The sequence below is a fragment of the Cebus imitator genome, unplaced genomic scaffold (genome assembly GCF_001604975.1).
Source record: "Cebus imitator isolate Cc_AM_T3 unplaced genomic scaffold, Cebus_imitator-1.0 Scaffold84, whole genome shotgun sequence".
NCBI lineage: Eukaryota > Metazoa > Chordata > Mammalia > Primates > Cebidae > Cebus > Cebus imitator.
This window is the reverse complement of record NW_016107399.1, coordinates 4,579,862-4,596,341: the sequence shown is the minus strand read 5'-3', so window position 1 is coordinate 4,596,341 and position 16,480 is coordinate 4,579,862. Positions and strand designations below refer to the sequence as shown.

General features: G+C 41.8%; 1 protein-coding gene across 1 annotated transcript in view; it reads right to left on the bottom strand.

Annotated features, from left to right (window-relative positions):
• Window positions 1-16,223, bottom strand: part of TBX19 (T-box transcription factor 19) — a 31,238-nt gene extending 15,015 nt beyond the window's left edge. Inside the window, exons 1-4 of the mRNA XM_017534090.2 lie at window positions 16,021-16,223; window positions 6,552-6,816; window positions 5,019-5,153; window positions 710-771 (exon numbers count right to left, since the gene is read on the bottom strand). Coding sequence (XP_017389579.1) covers window positions 710-771; window positions 5,019-5,153; window positions 6,552-6,816; window positions 16,021-16,223 — 665 coding nt within the window. The remainder of the gene's footprint in view (window positions 1-709; window positions 772-5,018; window positions 5,154-6,551; window positions 6,817-16,020) is intronic.
• Between the last annotated feature and the right edge of the window lie 257 nt (window positions 16,224-16,480).

Below are 16,480 nucleotides of genomic sequence, written 5' to 3'. Positions count from 1 at the left end.
TGTGTGTGTGTGTATTTTATGTTTTTTGGGTTTTTTTGAGACTGAGTTTCCCTCTTGTTGCCCAGGCTAGAGTGTAATGGTGCCATCTCGGCTCACTGCAACCTCTGCCTCCCAGTTCAAGCAGTTCTCCTGCCTCAGCCTCCCAAGTAGCTGGGATTACAGGCATGAGCCACCACAACCGGCTACTTTTGTATTTTTAGTAGAGATGGGGTTTCTCTATGTTGGTCAGGCTAGCCTCGAACTCCTGACCTCTGGTGATCTGCCCGCCTCGGCCTCCCAAAGTGCTGAGGTTGCAGGCGTGAGCCACCGTGCCCAGCCTAAGTGTCATTTTAAAAGAGCAATTTAATAAAGTCATGCTACTCAGAAGTAATTAGGAAAAAGGCAGAGTGAATTATTATAAATCTAAATAGTTTTTTTAATGTGCTTGTGCTACTTTCAAGAATTTATAGTAAAACAGGGCTTAAAAAAACATAATTAACAGTTATTCCTTATAACAGGGATAATAATACTATTAATATTATCCCTGTTATAAGGAATAGTTATAATTTGAATTTTGTAGATTTTGTTGAATATTGAATATTGAAAGCATATTTCTATCAAAGGTAATGTAAGTGCTACTAGTCTAGTTCCTTTCAAGATAATCATAAATTACACATTTGCATTGCATAAATCATTCATTAGAAGATTTTACTAAAATTTCTCTACTCACCTTTCCTTGGCATCCAAGAAGGCTTTGGCAAAAGGATTGTACTTGATTTTGAGAGCTGTTATCTTGCATTTACAAAGACAAGAAGTGTTAGTAAAAGTGGGATACACATGGGCAGACAGAAGCCTTTGACTTCTGTAAAACTGGGTTAATTCCCTCTCTTTGTCTTCCCTTTCCTGCCAGGCATGGTGGCTTATGCCTGTAATCCCAGCACTTGGGGAGGCTGAGGCCCCTTGCATCTTTGCTTATTTGTGCACTTAATCACCACTGCGCCGTCTCCCTGTCTCCGGCAAAGGACATTTTATCATTGCATGGGGTGAAAATGCTAATGCCATGTATAGTAAGAAAAGAAAGGGCAAAGCACTGGAAATGGGCAAAGCCCTGGTGTTTGAAGCCTGGCATTCATTTTTTTACTCATTTATTTTTTTCAATGATCCTTGAGCCCCTACTGCATGCCACTGACTTTTCTAGTCACTTGGAACATAGTGGAGAGCAGCACAGGTGTGATCTGGCCCCTCTGGGAGAGGGCCATCTAGCGTCGAGTCCCTCATTCATAAATAACCCCGTACACATGGAGCCACATCAATGCGAAACGCAAACTATCATGCCCCTTCAGTGTCACTCTTTCTCCGCCTCACACTGAGCCTGCTTCACTTCTCATCAGAGACATCTGACATAGAGATAGTGATCATCGTAGAGATAAAAGAGAGAGAGACAGAGAAATATATTTTTCATCTGTCCCCACTGGGATGTAAGTGGCTTGAAGACAGGGAATTCATCTGTTTTATTCATTGCAGTATTTCCGGCATCTAGAACAATATCCAGTATGCAGGAATGACTAGTAAACATTTGTTGAATACATAAAGATTAACAGAATATTTATGTCAGGAAGACCTGAGACTTGATGGAAGAAGGAAAGGAAAATAAGAGCCAGATTTGGTTTGGCTGTGTCCCCACCCAAATCTCATCTTGAATTGTAGCTCGCACAATTCCCCTGTGTTGTGGGAGGGACCTGGTGGGAGATAACTGAATCATGAGGGCGGTTTCCCCTGTACTGTTCTCATGGTACTGAACAAGTATCACAAGATCTGATGGTTTTATAAGCGGGGTTTCTCCTTTTGCTTGGCTCTCATTTTCTTTGCCTGCCACCATGTAAGATGTGTCTTCTGCCTTCCACCATGACTGTGAGGCCTACCCAGCCATGTGGAACTGTGAGTCCATTAAACCTCTTTTTCTTTATAAATTTCTCACTCTCGGGTATGTCTTTACTAGCAGTTGAAAATGACTAATACAGAGCCCATCTCCTTCTGGTCCAGAACTTGTGAGAAGAAATCAGGATAAAAAGGAAGGAGAGGTTTGGGGTCAGATAGGTACAACCTGGTCTTTCTATTGGCTCAAACCTGGAGAGGTCAAGAAGCATACATAAAGCTAGCAGGGGGCTCAAAGGAGACACTGGCTTCCTTCACCCACTCCCACACCCACTCGCCACTCAGGGTGCATCTGCATGGACTTGGCAGGGAAACTTTGTTGGCAGAGGGAGGCCCAGGGCCTAGGCTTTCCAGAGCTTGATTGCCATGAGGCATGTTCAAGACCCAGTCAGGCTGGGAGCTTGCTGGATGGGTCAAAACGACCAATCACGTGGTTCAGAGAGAAGTGTCCAGCAACTGCAGCCAGGAAAAGCTTCTGAGGATTTACCAAGTCAGCGGCCAGATGACAAGTTCCGCATACCACCAACTAAGCCACCAGCACACAGTGGGCAGGGGCCTTGCCTGGAGACCAGAGGAGATTAGGACATGGTTTCCAATTCTGCGTGCAACCCCCACTGCCCCACTTCCCAGAGTTCCAAAGACCATACCTCCCCTCATAGACCCAGACTCCGGACCAGGGAGAAAAGCTGGGAATGAGAGCTATCTGCAAAATGGAATGACTTCATCATCTAAAGACTGGCCACCAGCTGAGGGGCCGTATAGGTGATCAGCTAGTTCATTTCTGCTCCCATTGGCCGGCTGCAGGGGCTCTGCCAAGAGGCCAGTTTACTTACAGAAATGACATTTTCTCTGCACAGCTGTGATGTAAGTTAAATCTGCAACTTCGTTTAGCCTGTAGACACTAAGACAGTAGTTTCCAAACCTGGATGATCAATAGAATCCTCTGGGAGACTTTAAAATCTACAGATTCTGGGCATCGTCCTTGGAAATTCTGACTCATTTGGCTGAGTGGCAGCCCAAAATCTGTCTTTAAAGCTTCCAAATAAATACAGATGGAAGCAACAAGATATTTTTCTCCCTCTCTCTAAGATGGAGTCTCACTCTGTCACCCAGGCTGGAGTGCAGTGGCGTGATCTCAGCTCACTGCAACCTCCACCTCCTGGGTTTAAGCAATTCTCCTGCTGCAGCCTCCCGAGTAGCTGGGATTACAGGCACTCACCACCACATCAGCTAATTTTTGTATTTTTAGTAGAGACGGGGTTTCGTCATGTTGGTCAAGTTGGTCTTGAACTCCTGACCTCATGATCTGCCCACCCCGGCATCCCAAAGTGCTGGGATTACAGGCATAAGTCACGTCGTCTGGCCAATATCTTATTTTTTTTAACCTAGCAGATTGTCAAAGATGCCAAAGATTGATAACAGTGTTGATCATGGTATGGGGGCTATAAATAGAGATGCCGTTTTGAGGGAGGCAATCTGGCCATGTCTATCGGTTTCTAGTTATTCACCCGTGCAAGCAAATGACAGGTGCACCAGGATATTCGTTGCAGCATTATTTATAATGGAAAATAAAGGGCCAGGCGTGGTGGCTCACGCCTGTAATCCCAGCACTTTGCGAGGCCAAGGTGGGTGGATCACCTGAGGTCAGGAGTTCGCGACCAGCCTGGCCTGGCCAACATAGTGAAACCCCGTCTCTACTAAAAATACAAAAATTAGCAGGCATGGTGGCAGGCACCTGTAGTCCCAGCTACTTGGGAGACTGAGGCAGGAGAATTGCTTGAACCCAGGAGACAGAGTTTGCAGTAAACCAAGATCACACCACTGCACTCCAGCCTGGGTGACAGAGCGATACTCCATCTGAAAAAAAAAAAAAAAAAAAAATTAGCCAGGCGTGGTGGCAGGCACCTGTAATCCTAGCTACTCAGGAGGCTGAGGCAGGAGAATCCTTGCACCTGGGAGACTGAGGTTGCAGTGAGCCAAGATCACACCATTGCACTCCAGCCTGGGCAACAAGGCTGAAACTCCATCTCAAAACAAAAGAAAGAAAGAAAACAGTTGGAAACAACTTAAATGTCCATGGGTTGGGGGTCTGATTACATGAAATAGTGTATTCGTACAGTGAAATATTCTGTAAACACTACAGAAAAGGAGACAGATAAACCTAGGTATAATTACATAGAAAGGTAATCATAATGCACTGTTAAATTGGGGAAAAAGAAATTTGCAGATTAATAATATATACAACATGAGCCAATTTATGTGAGGAAATCTACATTCACATATATATTTACATGTACACAGAAAATTTGTCAGAAAAACACAGTTATTCTTCATAGTGTCCATGGAGAGTAAGATTCCAAAAGCAGAAGAAACCAGTATAGCTTTACGTTGTAGTTTTCATTTTTACTTTACTTGTGTACTGTCTATTATGTGTTTTTAAATAAATACACATTATCTTTAAAAAAATTTTAAGTTTAGTCAAAAAGAATTCAACCCTCTCTGGGTTCTTCTGATAATCAGCAGGTCAGAGAACCCCTAAGACATGTGAACAGGCCCAAAGCAGCTCACAGATAGGCCAAGCGCTAACCACTCAGGCCTCACAGCCAGGTAGCTCAGGTCACTGGGCAGCAGCAGACTATGCTCAGACACTGAACATTAACAAGCAGAACTGACGGCATAATAAAACCCAAGGGAGGGTGCGCATTTGCATCACTGGCTACAGACTTGCTTCTAGAGCAGGAGAGAGTAGTCCCTGACAGCCCCTGCCCAATTGTACCCACTCAAGACATACTCAGCTCTGCACAGGCCAAGGGCACGCAGGGGCCTGACCACAAAGACTCCAGAGTTTCACCAGAACTCAGGAGTTTCATGACAATGCACAGCTGTGCCTTGCTGGCACCAGGCGAGCACATGCTGGTGAGCCTTTAGCAAACAGGCAAGAGGGAGGGAGAGCAGCTACTCCATTGTTTAACTTGATGTCTGCTGAGTGTATCCAAATCCTGGAAAACCCACCTTTCATCTAAAAGGACCCCTTTCCCATCCTGCCCTGCCCTTATCTCGCAGGTGACAGTAACACACACACACACACACACACACGCTCTTACCTCCTCATTCTGATAGGCAGTCACGGCTATGAACTGGGTTTCAGGGAAGGAGCAGTTCATTACCATTCGATGGGCACTTCCAACACGTACTATATGAACCTGGGGTTCATATTTATGCAGAGAATTCAACATTATCTGTCGAGGCAGAAGAGAAAGAAAAGCAAAGCCCTGTGTATCACAGGTGATAAATGAGCCAGTATTTCCAGTTGGTCCCAAACTCAGCACCAACCCAGTTAGGGACACACATTTCAAATCTTAGGCCTCCTGAGCTGCCACCACACCCCTGAGAAACAAATTAAGGGAATTTTCCAGAAGCTCCCGAGAAGCCTAACACTGAAGCCTTTACAGGGGTGAGGGGTGGGTTGTCAGAAAGGAGTTATTCTTAAGAACGTTCAGTTTTCCGCCAAGATCTTGGCTTCCTTTTTCTCCTTCCCCTATTTTCAGCACAACAATGTGGATTTCAATCCATCAAAATACATTGTTTGCCTTTTTTTCATCTGAGGAATCCTAATAACTCAAAATGCTGACCATGGGTGCACTTTCCACATGACTAAAGAGTACTGAAATATGGCATCTGATGGTTACATATAATCCACTCTCTGTGAGTCAAATGAAAGGTGTAAAAACACCTCTTGCTGTGAAATCTGGGAGGCAGTAACAATTTACTGTTCAATATCCCATTTTAATAAGGAACTGGAAGCTTCGGAGTATCACATAGACTCAGGCAGTGTTACCTCCAAACACATGACCTCCTATGGTCCCTGCCATTTAAGCACAGAGATGGGAAAAGGGGCACACGGCACAGGGAGGGAGGCTGAGGAAAGTCAAATACACAGGTGGGGAAAAAAAGAACCCGGACCCTTTCCTCCTGTCCTTGTCTCCAGTCCCCAGAAACCACCCACATTTCAGAAAGTAACTAACAACCTTCTACAGCAGACTAGCATTCGCAGTCCTAACACAGAAAACGAGAGGAAAAAGTCCCCAGTTCTTGTTTACTCTAATTGCAGACCTGAAATAAAACCTTCCTTGTTTAAGGAAGGTTTGTTTGGATTATTTTTTTCTGAAAAACCAAAGCTGATTCTATATTCTATTGATAATTATCATAATGCCCAAGTAGAGACAGTAATTATTTCATTTAGAAGCAGCTTTTTATGAAGGTATTTGTCTATTGCCAGCATGCCACTTATACCAAAAAAGGGGAGAGGGAATAACAAAACCCTGGTACCCACAAACATCTCCCTCCCCGGGCTGGGTAAAAAGCACAGCATACAAGGCAAAACTGTACAAAGGGCCCCAGTGATTAAGTAAACCACTGCTCTCTCACTCTCTTAACATCAGGAAGTCCATTAAAAACTGAAAGCACCAATTAAGAGCTGTTTATTCTTGTTTACATTTGGACTCCAGGGAATAATTGGCTTCCGTGGGAGAAGAGGCTGGTGAGGACACCTCTAATTGCCTAAATGCACCCTTGATATTTCTTGATTGGTGTGGTGGGGAGGCCGGGGCGGGTGGCCAGGCCTGCCCACCTCATACCTGCCCGCCTCCATTGAGCTTGTTGGTCAGCTTCACTTTGCTGAAGGAGATGGGAGCTTTCATCCAGTGGGCACCAAAGTTGGGGGAGTCCGGGTGAATGTAGACGCAGCTGTGGCTGGACACCTCTGGCTTGCCCGCAGGCACCCATTCCCCGTTGACGTACTTCCAGCGGTGACTGTCCGTAGGGACAAAGTCCAGCAGGAGGGAGTACATGGCGTTGGGGTCCAGTCCTGTGACACTAATCTTTAGGACTGGAAACATCCGTCTAAAAGAAAAGGCAGACACTTAGCCACAGGAGGGACGTCAGAGGGGCTCACCTTGTCCAGGGGCCTCTCAGTACGGAGAACTTCCACAGAATGTCCTGTAAGTCCCCAGTCCACAACCTCAATTCTACTGGAGCTTCTTCTCCTAAATGAATTTAATACTAGCGTTTAAGACATGCTCTATTTTAAAGCCTGAAAACCACTGATGGAGTCATTGGACAGAACAGGAACGTGACGCCCAGGGTATATCAAATGCCACATGCCCACAGAAAGCTTTCCTCAAAGATTTCCCACTGGCATCCTGATGCCATGACCAGCCCCTCCCAACCTCACAAAGAACACTTTTCCTGAATAACAGTAATAGCATTTATAGCAAAACATGCCAGCCTGGGCAACACAGGTTGGCAGCTTTTTATGAAGGTATTTGTCTACTGCCAGCATATAGACAAATGTAATGTTAATGTAACATTGGCAAGAATAAACTTGCTGGTATTATTCTAGCGTGTAGAACAAGGATCGATGCATCTAGATGTGCATATCTCAAAGTGTGTTCCTTGGACACAAATTCCCATAAAATGCTCAGCTAAATGATAATCATATTTATTAAATTCATAATTTAAATAGGAGGCTAGGACAAGTATATAAATTAAATAAAATTTCTAGGGAGAAAAATGCATCAGATGATGCATTCCAGATCCAGGTCTCTGCTGAGAAATTACCCACCGCAGCACTCGCCCTCCCTCAGTGAGATGATTGCCCTTTCACATGAACTACAATGATACGCCTCCTCTAGGGAGGCTGCCTGTGTGATGTAAAATCTTCATGCTGCGCTTTCTTTTGTTCTTTCTTCAATAGAAGGATTATTGTCTTTTATTTTCTAATATCAGATTAAACGATTCCCTTTTATGATATATTTTATTGTTTTCAATTATCTTAATAATATTGGCCAAGTATAGAAAACAGAAGGATCCTGACAACACAAGAGCCATTTGCAAAGAATCATAAAAGTGGGCATCAGAAATGATCCTGGGGATCATATAGGGTTATTCTGCCAGCCAGCAGTCAAACCTGTTCATATGAGGTATACTGAGACATGGTCTCTGTGTTCCGGTCCAGTGCTACCCCTGAAATACTAAAGTTTACTTTTTATTTGAAGGAAAACATAAGAGTGGCATGTGTATAGTTGTCATTTTGTGTACTAAAGTTAAAAAGTACCAAAGGAGCTTAAGACCAGCCTAAGTAGCATGGCAAAATCCCATCTCTATAAAAATACAAAATTTAGCCGGGTGTGGTGATGTACACCTGTAGTTCCAGCTATTGGGGAGGCTGAAGCAGGAGGATCACTTTAGTGTGGAGGCTGAGGCTGCAGTGAGCTGTGATCACACCACTACACTCCAGCCTGGGTGACAGAGTAAGACTGTGTCTCAAAAAATAAAATAAAAAATACCAAAAGTTTTCTCAATAACACTACATAGTACACATAAAAGTAAGGAAAAAAAGCTCATAAAGCATATAATATATTTCTCATGCACTAAACTGCCAGAATAATGATGCAATTGTTCAAGCATGAGAGCATGGCTGGTGTCTTCATGATATGAAATGTCAGAATGTTTCATAAAGTTCTGACTTATGATTTAAGAAATGACTTAATGCAAGATAGTTGTGTTTGTTTTATTTTTATTAAAAAAGGGTCTCACTGTGTTGCCCAGGCTGCTTTCAAATTCCTGGGCTCAACTCCTACCTCAGCCTCCCAAAGTGCTGGGATTACAAATGTAAGCCACAGAGCCTGACCACAAGATTGTTTTTCTAATGATAACAATTATCACGTGCAGTCAGGCCTCCACATTCCCAGGGTCTGCATCTGTAGATTCAACCAAATGCAAATTGAAAAATTTGAAAATAAATAAAACAACAATACAAAAAATGCAAATAAAAACAATACAGCATAACTATTTACATAGCATTAACATTGTATTAGGTATTATAAATAATCCAGAAATAATGTAAGTATATGGGAGGATGTGCACAGGTTATATGCAAAATAGTCTAGTCCATTTTATACAAGAAACTTCAGCATCCTCAGATTTTGATATTTGCAAGGGCCTGGAACCCATCCTCTGCGGATACCGAGGGATGGTTGTAGTGAGTTTTACTCTGCACCTAGGACTTTGCCTACATTATATTTCACTTCAGTCTTACTTCACCTGCAAGGAGATTATTATGCCAATTTTATAGAGGAGGAAACTGGGACTCAGAAAACACACATTACATTACATTACATTACATTACATTACATTACACTACATTACATTACACTACATTACATTACATTACATTACATTACACTACACTACACTACACTACACTACACTACACTACACTACATTACATGACATGACATTACATTACACTACACTACACTACATTACATTACATTACATTACACTACACTACACTACATTACATTACATTAAATTACATTCACCACTCCTTTTTTTATTTTTTACTTTCTTTTCCTTTCTTATTAGCTGTTCAAAAGCTAATATGGTTGAGCCACAGTGAAAGGAGAAGTCCCCCTCAATGTTTTCCCAAATCTTAATACCTAATCAGATATTTATTTGCCCATTTGACCAATGGATTTTTAGTGTCTGCTCTATACCAGGAACTGTTCTAGGTGGGGATTCAATGACAAAAATTGCAGACCCAGTATCTTCTTGCTCACAAAGTTTACATTGTAACAAAGAAGTCAGCCAACAAAAATGTCCATAAATCTTAAGATTGGAAGGATCACTTGAGGCCTGGAGTTCAAGACTAGTCTGGTCAATTTAGCAAGACCCCATCTCTATTTAAAAAAAAAAAATCTTTTTAAATTGCAAGAGTGCCATGAAGGAACTAAAATGCATGATGTCACAGAAGGAGACTAAAGGGTGAGTAGCTACTTTAGCCAGATATGAACTGGAAGTGACATTTGAGCTAAGACCTAAATAATGAGAAGAAATGAGTCATGCTAATGTTAGAAGAGGTGCACTTAGAGGCAAAAGAAACAGGAACTACAATGGCCCTGAGGTTCAAATAGCCCTGCTCTATTCAGAAACTAAAAGAGAAGATCAAAGTGTCTGAGGCAAAGTGGAGGGAAAATTCCAATTCTTATCCTCACAGCTAATAGGTTAGAGTGCCCTCCTCTTGCTCTTTCAGCTATATCATGCGAGGCCTCGTAAAGAATGTAGCGTGACTTTTCATTCCAGAATCAGAAAATGTGTAATGGCTTTCCATCTTTCATGCTACGGTCAGAGCTGTACCTGATGTTTCAAATAAGCCATGATCAATGAAAAGATGCTTAACATCATCAGCCATCAGAGAAATGCAAAACCAAAACTACAGTGAGATGCCACTTCATGCCCACTAGGATGGCTGCAATACGAAAAGTAGGTAATGAAAAGCAATGGCAAAGATGCAGAGAAACTGGGATCCTCATACATTGCTGGGGGGAATATAAAATGATGCAGTCAGTTTGGAAAATAGTCTGACAGTTCTTCATCTTGTTAAATGTACAGTTTATCAATAATCCAGCAATTCCGCTGGTAGGTATATACTCAAGAAAAATGAAAACATAGTTGCATGCAAACATTTGTACACAGATGTACATAGCAGCGTTATGCATAATAGCCAAAATGTAAAAAAACCCAAATGTCCATGAACTGATGAAGGATAGATAAAATGTGTTATATCCATACAATGGAGAATTTGCCAATAAAAAACAAGAAGTGCTGATACAGGCCATTGGTGAACCTTGACGACATTATGCTAAGTAAAAGAAATCGTTCACAAAGGACCACATATTGTATGATTCCCTGGATATCAAATGTCCATGATATGAAATAGGTAACTCTATAGAGACAGAAAGTAGATTAGTGGATGCTGGGGGCTGAGGAGGTGATGGCTAAGGGTGCAGGGTTTCCTTTTGAAGTGATAAAAATGTTCTAAAATTAATTGTGGAGATGGAAGCACAACTCTGTGAATTACTAAGAACCACTGAACTATACACTTCAAATGAATGAGCTATATGGTATGTGAATTGTATCCTCATAAAGCTGTTAATAAACACAAAAGTCACAGTTTCTCATCTCTTAGAAGGAGGACATATCTGGGAAATGGGAGAATGATTAATTGCTTTATTTTCTGTAGTATTCCATTTGCCAAGAACTTTATAATTACTTTTGTTTTTATCACTACATAAACTGAGAAATGACATGAATTTTTTAATCCCTATTATGGCAATGAGGAATAAATAAAAGTCAGTTAACTTGCCTAAGGTCTTGTAACTGGGACTAGAACTCACCCTGCCTCCAAGCCAAGTTCCCCTCCTCCCACCCCACTTTCCCTCTTTTGCCTCACAGTGAGAGGGATGCATTATCTAGGGATCCAGTAAGTATTGATCTGTGATCACCACTCATGATCAGGCTTTATTTTAGAGATGAACTGCACTTCTAATCAAGGTGATTTTTCCCCATTTTTTTTTCCCTAGAATGAAGCTAACATAGAGAAATCCAGAGTCATTGAGAAGATAAGAAATATGTAAATCTGTCCCTAAGTGACAGCATAACCTCAGTTAATCCACCCTGGAAAGAAAGCCTCCTTGGAGAGAAAGACAGGAAAATGTGGCAGGATAAATAAGCATTCCTCAAAAAAAATGCACTTGAAGAATCACAGGTGGTTGGGCTTTGCCCGTAAACTGTCTGGTTTTTTTTATGAGACCAGGTTTCCACTTTTGTTTCACTGACAGGGAATCTCCAGAGCCAGTGCTGCTGGAGGAGGCTACGAGAAGTGAGGTTTGCAGGAAGAAAGTGGGCAGAGATGAGGCAGATTTTACAGGTGGGGGAACAGCAGAGATGGTTAAAAGCAAATTCAAAAAGTTTCACTTATAAACACTTTCCTCCATCTCTCCACAAACTCTGCTATTTATCATATACCCATCAGAACTTTCAGAGGGGTGTGTGTGTGTGTGTGTTTGTGTGTCACACATGGTGCATGGATGCTGACATTTATGTGAAGGTGAGCAGGCATAAGAATAGCTACAGGTGTCAATTAAAGATACATAAACAAAGGGAAAAAAAAACGGCATTAGGAAAGCACGGTGGCCTGGTTAGAGGCAGATTACACAATGATCTTCTTGAGTTGTAATTTTAAAGTTCAGAGGCAAGTATCACTGGGCTACAGTGACATGGAAATGTATTGGCCTGATGTGCAACCTTAGTTTCTCCTCTCTTGTACTGCCCTCACTGGAGACTATGAACATCAACTCAGGGGCACTGAACCAATACCCCTTAATGATCAGCACATTTAAACTTAGTAATTCCCACCTCTTATTTTATAAGAAATACAGCATTTTCCCCTTAGATTAAAATGTTACAAGTAAAGAAAACAAAAGCAAGAGATTTGATTTTTATTTATTTTTATTTTTTGAGACGCAGACTCACTCTGTTGCCCAGGCCCGAGTGCGGTGGTGTGATCACTGCAGCCTTGACCTCCCCAGGGTCAGGTTATCTCCCGCCTCAGCCTCCCAAGCAGCGTCACCACACCCAGCTAAGTTTTTGTCATTTTTGGAGAGACAACATTTCTGTATGTTGCCCAGGCTGTTCTAAAACTTCTGAGCTCAAGTGATCCACCTACCTGGGTCTCCTGGCTAATTGTTTAAATATTTTGTAGAAAAGAGATCTTCCTATACTGTCCAATCTGGTCTCAAACTCCTGGGCTCAAGCAGTCCTCCCACTTCAGCGTCCCATAGTGCTGGGATTATAGACATGAGCTGCCATGCTAGCAAGCGATTTAATTTATTTACCTCTGAAGTCTGAAATGAATTCTTTCTGCAAATTAAAGTTTCCAGCTTAAAGGATTGATGTGAAAAGGAATACTGGTTGGATACACTAGAATGACTCAAATAATAAGTATAACACATTACTTATGATTACTGTTATATCTGAAGGACTATTAGATAGAATAGGGGAGGGGAGAAAGCAAAAGAAGGAAGGGAGAGAGAGAGGAAGGAAAGAAAGAAGAGAGGCCAACATCGGGATCCCAGTTTCTGGGGATAATTCCGTGTTTTTCAGGGAAAAGCCTTTCTCTTTACCGCTTCTGATCAATGTCAGAGGCAAGCTTCCTATTTATATATTTATATGAAAGTAGATCTCCACTTGACAATGAAAATATTCATTGCCAATGAATATTTTCATTGTCAAGTGGAAATCTACATTCATATATAATGAATCTTTCATTAGCCCATCTTACGCTATTTCAAGATTTGCTATTATGCAGAACAATGAGACCTCAAGTGTACAGGAGTTACCACCCCAAATGATGCTTTCTTAAAAGGTCAAGGTGATGATGTCAATGAAAAGGGGCCCAGATGACAAAGCGAATGAAAAAGCTAGGACTGGGTGTTTGCACCAGGAACACTCTTCTCCACAGAGAAGAGCCGCAAATCTGACTGCAACAGGCTCGGGAGTTGGTGTGGAGGGCAAGGATTTGAAGGAGATACAGAGGTGCTGTAGGCATAGGAGAATGGGTAGAAAGGAGGCAGAGAGGACTAAATGATTGGGGGAAAGAGAAAAGAAAGAAGGGAGTAAAGAAGATAAAGCAAGAGAGATGTCTATATTAACAAAGGTAACACGTGACTAACAGTTTAATCTGAGAAACTAAGAGGTTGGGAGTAATTTCAGACCAAGTTCATTCATCATAAGAATATCAATTTCTTTTCTTTTCTTTTCTTTTTGAGACAGAGTTTTGCTCTTGTTGTCCAGACTAGAGTGCAATGGTGCAATCTCATCTCACTGCAACCTCCCCCTCCTGGGTTCAAGCAATTCTCCTGCCTCAGCTTCCAGAGTAGCTGGGATTACAGGCATGTGCCACCATGCCCGGCTAATTTTTGTATTTTTAGTAGAGACCGGGTTTCTCCATGTTGGTCAGGCTTGTCTCGAACTCCCAACCTCAGGAGATCCATCCACCTCGGCCTCCCAAAGTGCTGGGATTATAGGCGTGAGTCATTGCGCCCAGCCCCAAGTATATCAATTTCTTATGGACTTATCTTTCCTTCTTTAATCAAATATAAAGGGAACTTTCTATCTCCTGGCAAAATCTTGACCCTAAAGGGATCAGAGATCTTAGGAAAATTTAAGAAAAAGATTGAATTTACAGAAGGAGGGGGAAGCACAGCAGGATAGCCATAGATAAGAACAACCAAGTTAACAGCAGTAAGACTTTTTCTACAAAGAATATTGCTCATGTAGCTAATATTAAATGACTTTAAAGATGAAGGATTTTGTTTTGTTTTTTAAAGACAGGGTCTCACCATGCTGCCCAGACTGCTCTGGGCTCAGTGATCCTCTTGCCTAAGCCTCCTGAGAATCTGGGACCACAGAAGCACACCACCACGCTGGGTTGATGTGAAGAACATTATATTTTAAATATAGAGGAAAATTATATAGGTCAAAAAAGGCAAGATACAACTCTTCTTAAATGGTAAAAGTACATTCCAGTGTAACTTATTATTAAATTGGATTTTATAATGGTTTCAGAAACTTTTATTATTTATTCCTTAGTGAAATAGATGAACCATATATTTACTTGGTGATTGTGCTGATTTTTACTTTAATATATGGCCAATTTGACAGCCAAATCAATAGCATAAAGCTAGGTATTAGTGTAACCAGTATTCAGTAGTACAAAGAATAATGAACAGAATGTTCTACCTATTCTCAGATATAATAAAATTTTTACAGCTGCATCTTAACCCATCCTTAAAGGGTAAGAGATTAAATCCGTTTAAAAATTTGGGATGATTCTGTGAAATTAAAAATATGTTTTATGTTTTCTAAGAAAGAAGCTAAAAATAATGTGTAAATACAGGTCAAGAGAAAGAACAACTACAATTACAGTAACAAATACTAAAAGCAATAAATCTATATGAAATAGGTACGGAACCCATTTAGAGAAAGAAAACAGAAAAATCAAGCAAGGTTGAGATTCCTGCTACTGGCATCATTGCAGTTTCTTGAAATGCCCTTAATTCACGTATGGCTTTTATTGTAGAAACACTTTAATGCCATAAAACAGCTCTTGAGTTCATAACTCTCCAAGATTGGCAAGAAATAGTTCATTTTCTATACTGTGCATAATTAAAATATAGAAAACCGAGAAATCAGAAATGGAAGCATTTTGCGCAAGGACAAAAGCCCGAGAGAAAGAAGTTCGGCTGGCCTCGGCTCTTCTCGATCAGCAGAATTCTCTCAAGGGTGTCATCATCAGAGTTCAGCCAAAACTAACCCCGATGAAAACGCCTTTCGGCGTTTTGTGCTTTTGTGACCATGTGTATGAAAAGATATGTGAAGATCAACTGATGGTTGGAGCTAGTTTGGCCAAGCTGCAAGCAGTGAGATTTTGTTTCAAAATATTTGCATTCCCTCTATTAAGTGAAATCTTCTAATATTACCTTGACAGCCCCTTAGCACACTAGGTTTAACAGAATCTGAGAAATGCCAGCAGAGATCAGTTTCAGTTAATCCCTAAATTTGTTGCACTGAGAAAAAAGAAGGCATCTTCTGTACTCTAAGGCGGTAAAATCTGTTTTCATTCACTATTACTGCAACGGCTTTCACATCATCACAGACACACACAATCTCAAACGAACACTCACCACAAACCCATACGGGAAGAAGCAGGAGTGACAAGCAATAAGTTTAAATTTGCCCCTTTGCTTCCAATCTTCAAGTAGTCAAACATTTCTGACAAGTTTGCTACACTTAAGAGGAGATCATCCAGCTTCCTAATAAAGTTACTTTCACCTTATCTGGAAGGAGTTGGGGCTCAGGTCTGCAACAGGGTATACAGCCAGTCACAAATTAATATTATGTTCTGACATTTGAGTCCATTCTCACTTCCCAATGGGGCATGCCCCCCCCCACTTTATGGTAATTTCCCAGAATTTCTCCATTTAAAATGCACATAAGACAGGTGGCTTCATCCTCTGATGATCCCAGAGAAATTAAATTAAGTTGACTGGAGGAAAGCCATTGGAGACAGTCGTTCCTGTAAACACATTTAATCAGATCCCGTCACCTCTGAGTGAAGAGCGGCAGCCTCTTCAGCATTCAAGGGGTCTCATCTCTCCTGCCAAGCCCTGCCAGCCCATGCAAGGTGGCAGATAAACTCACCTGCCATTCTTGGTCACAATCATCTCATTAGTAACTTCCTTGAATCTCTGCCAGAGAGGTGCATCCTCCAGGATGATCTGAAGTTGCTTCTCCGTAGGGTCGCCTTTTTCCCTCCCTGCCTGAAGCTCGTTCTCCACCACATTGAGCAGGTGAGAAACTGTGCCATCGCTGGGCTTCCGAGTTCCCACCTCACTCATGGCCATGGGCCCTCCTCAAACTTTGCAGAGAGCCGTTACCTACCTTGCCGGCTTCTAGCTTCTTCCTTCCCTCACTTCCTGCTTTTCAAACCCACCTGAACAGTGCTTGGGGAGCGGAAAGAAGACACCCTGGCTCTTGCCTGAGCTGCTAGGATGACACCCCTTAAAGTCTCCACATTATATCACCAACCTGTTAAGCTTTAGTTGGGGAGTGGGGTGGAGGGAGGGGAGAGGTAGGGAAGAAAAAGCCCTCTCTTAATTAC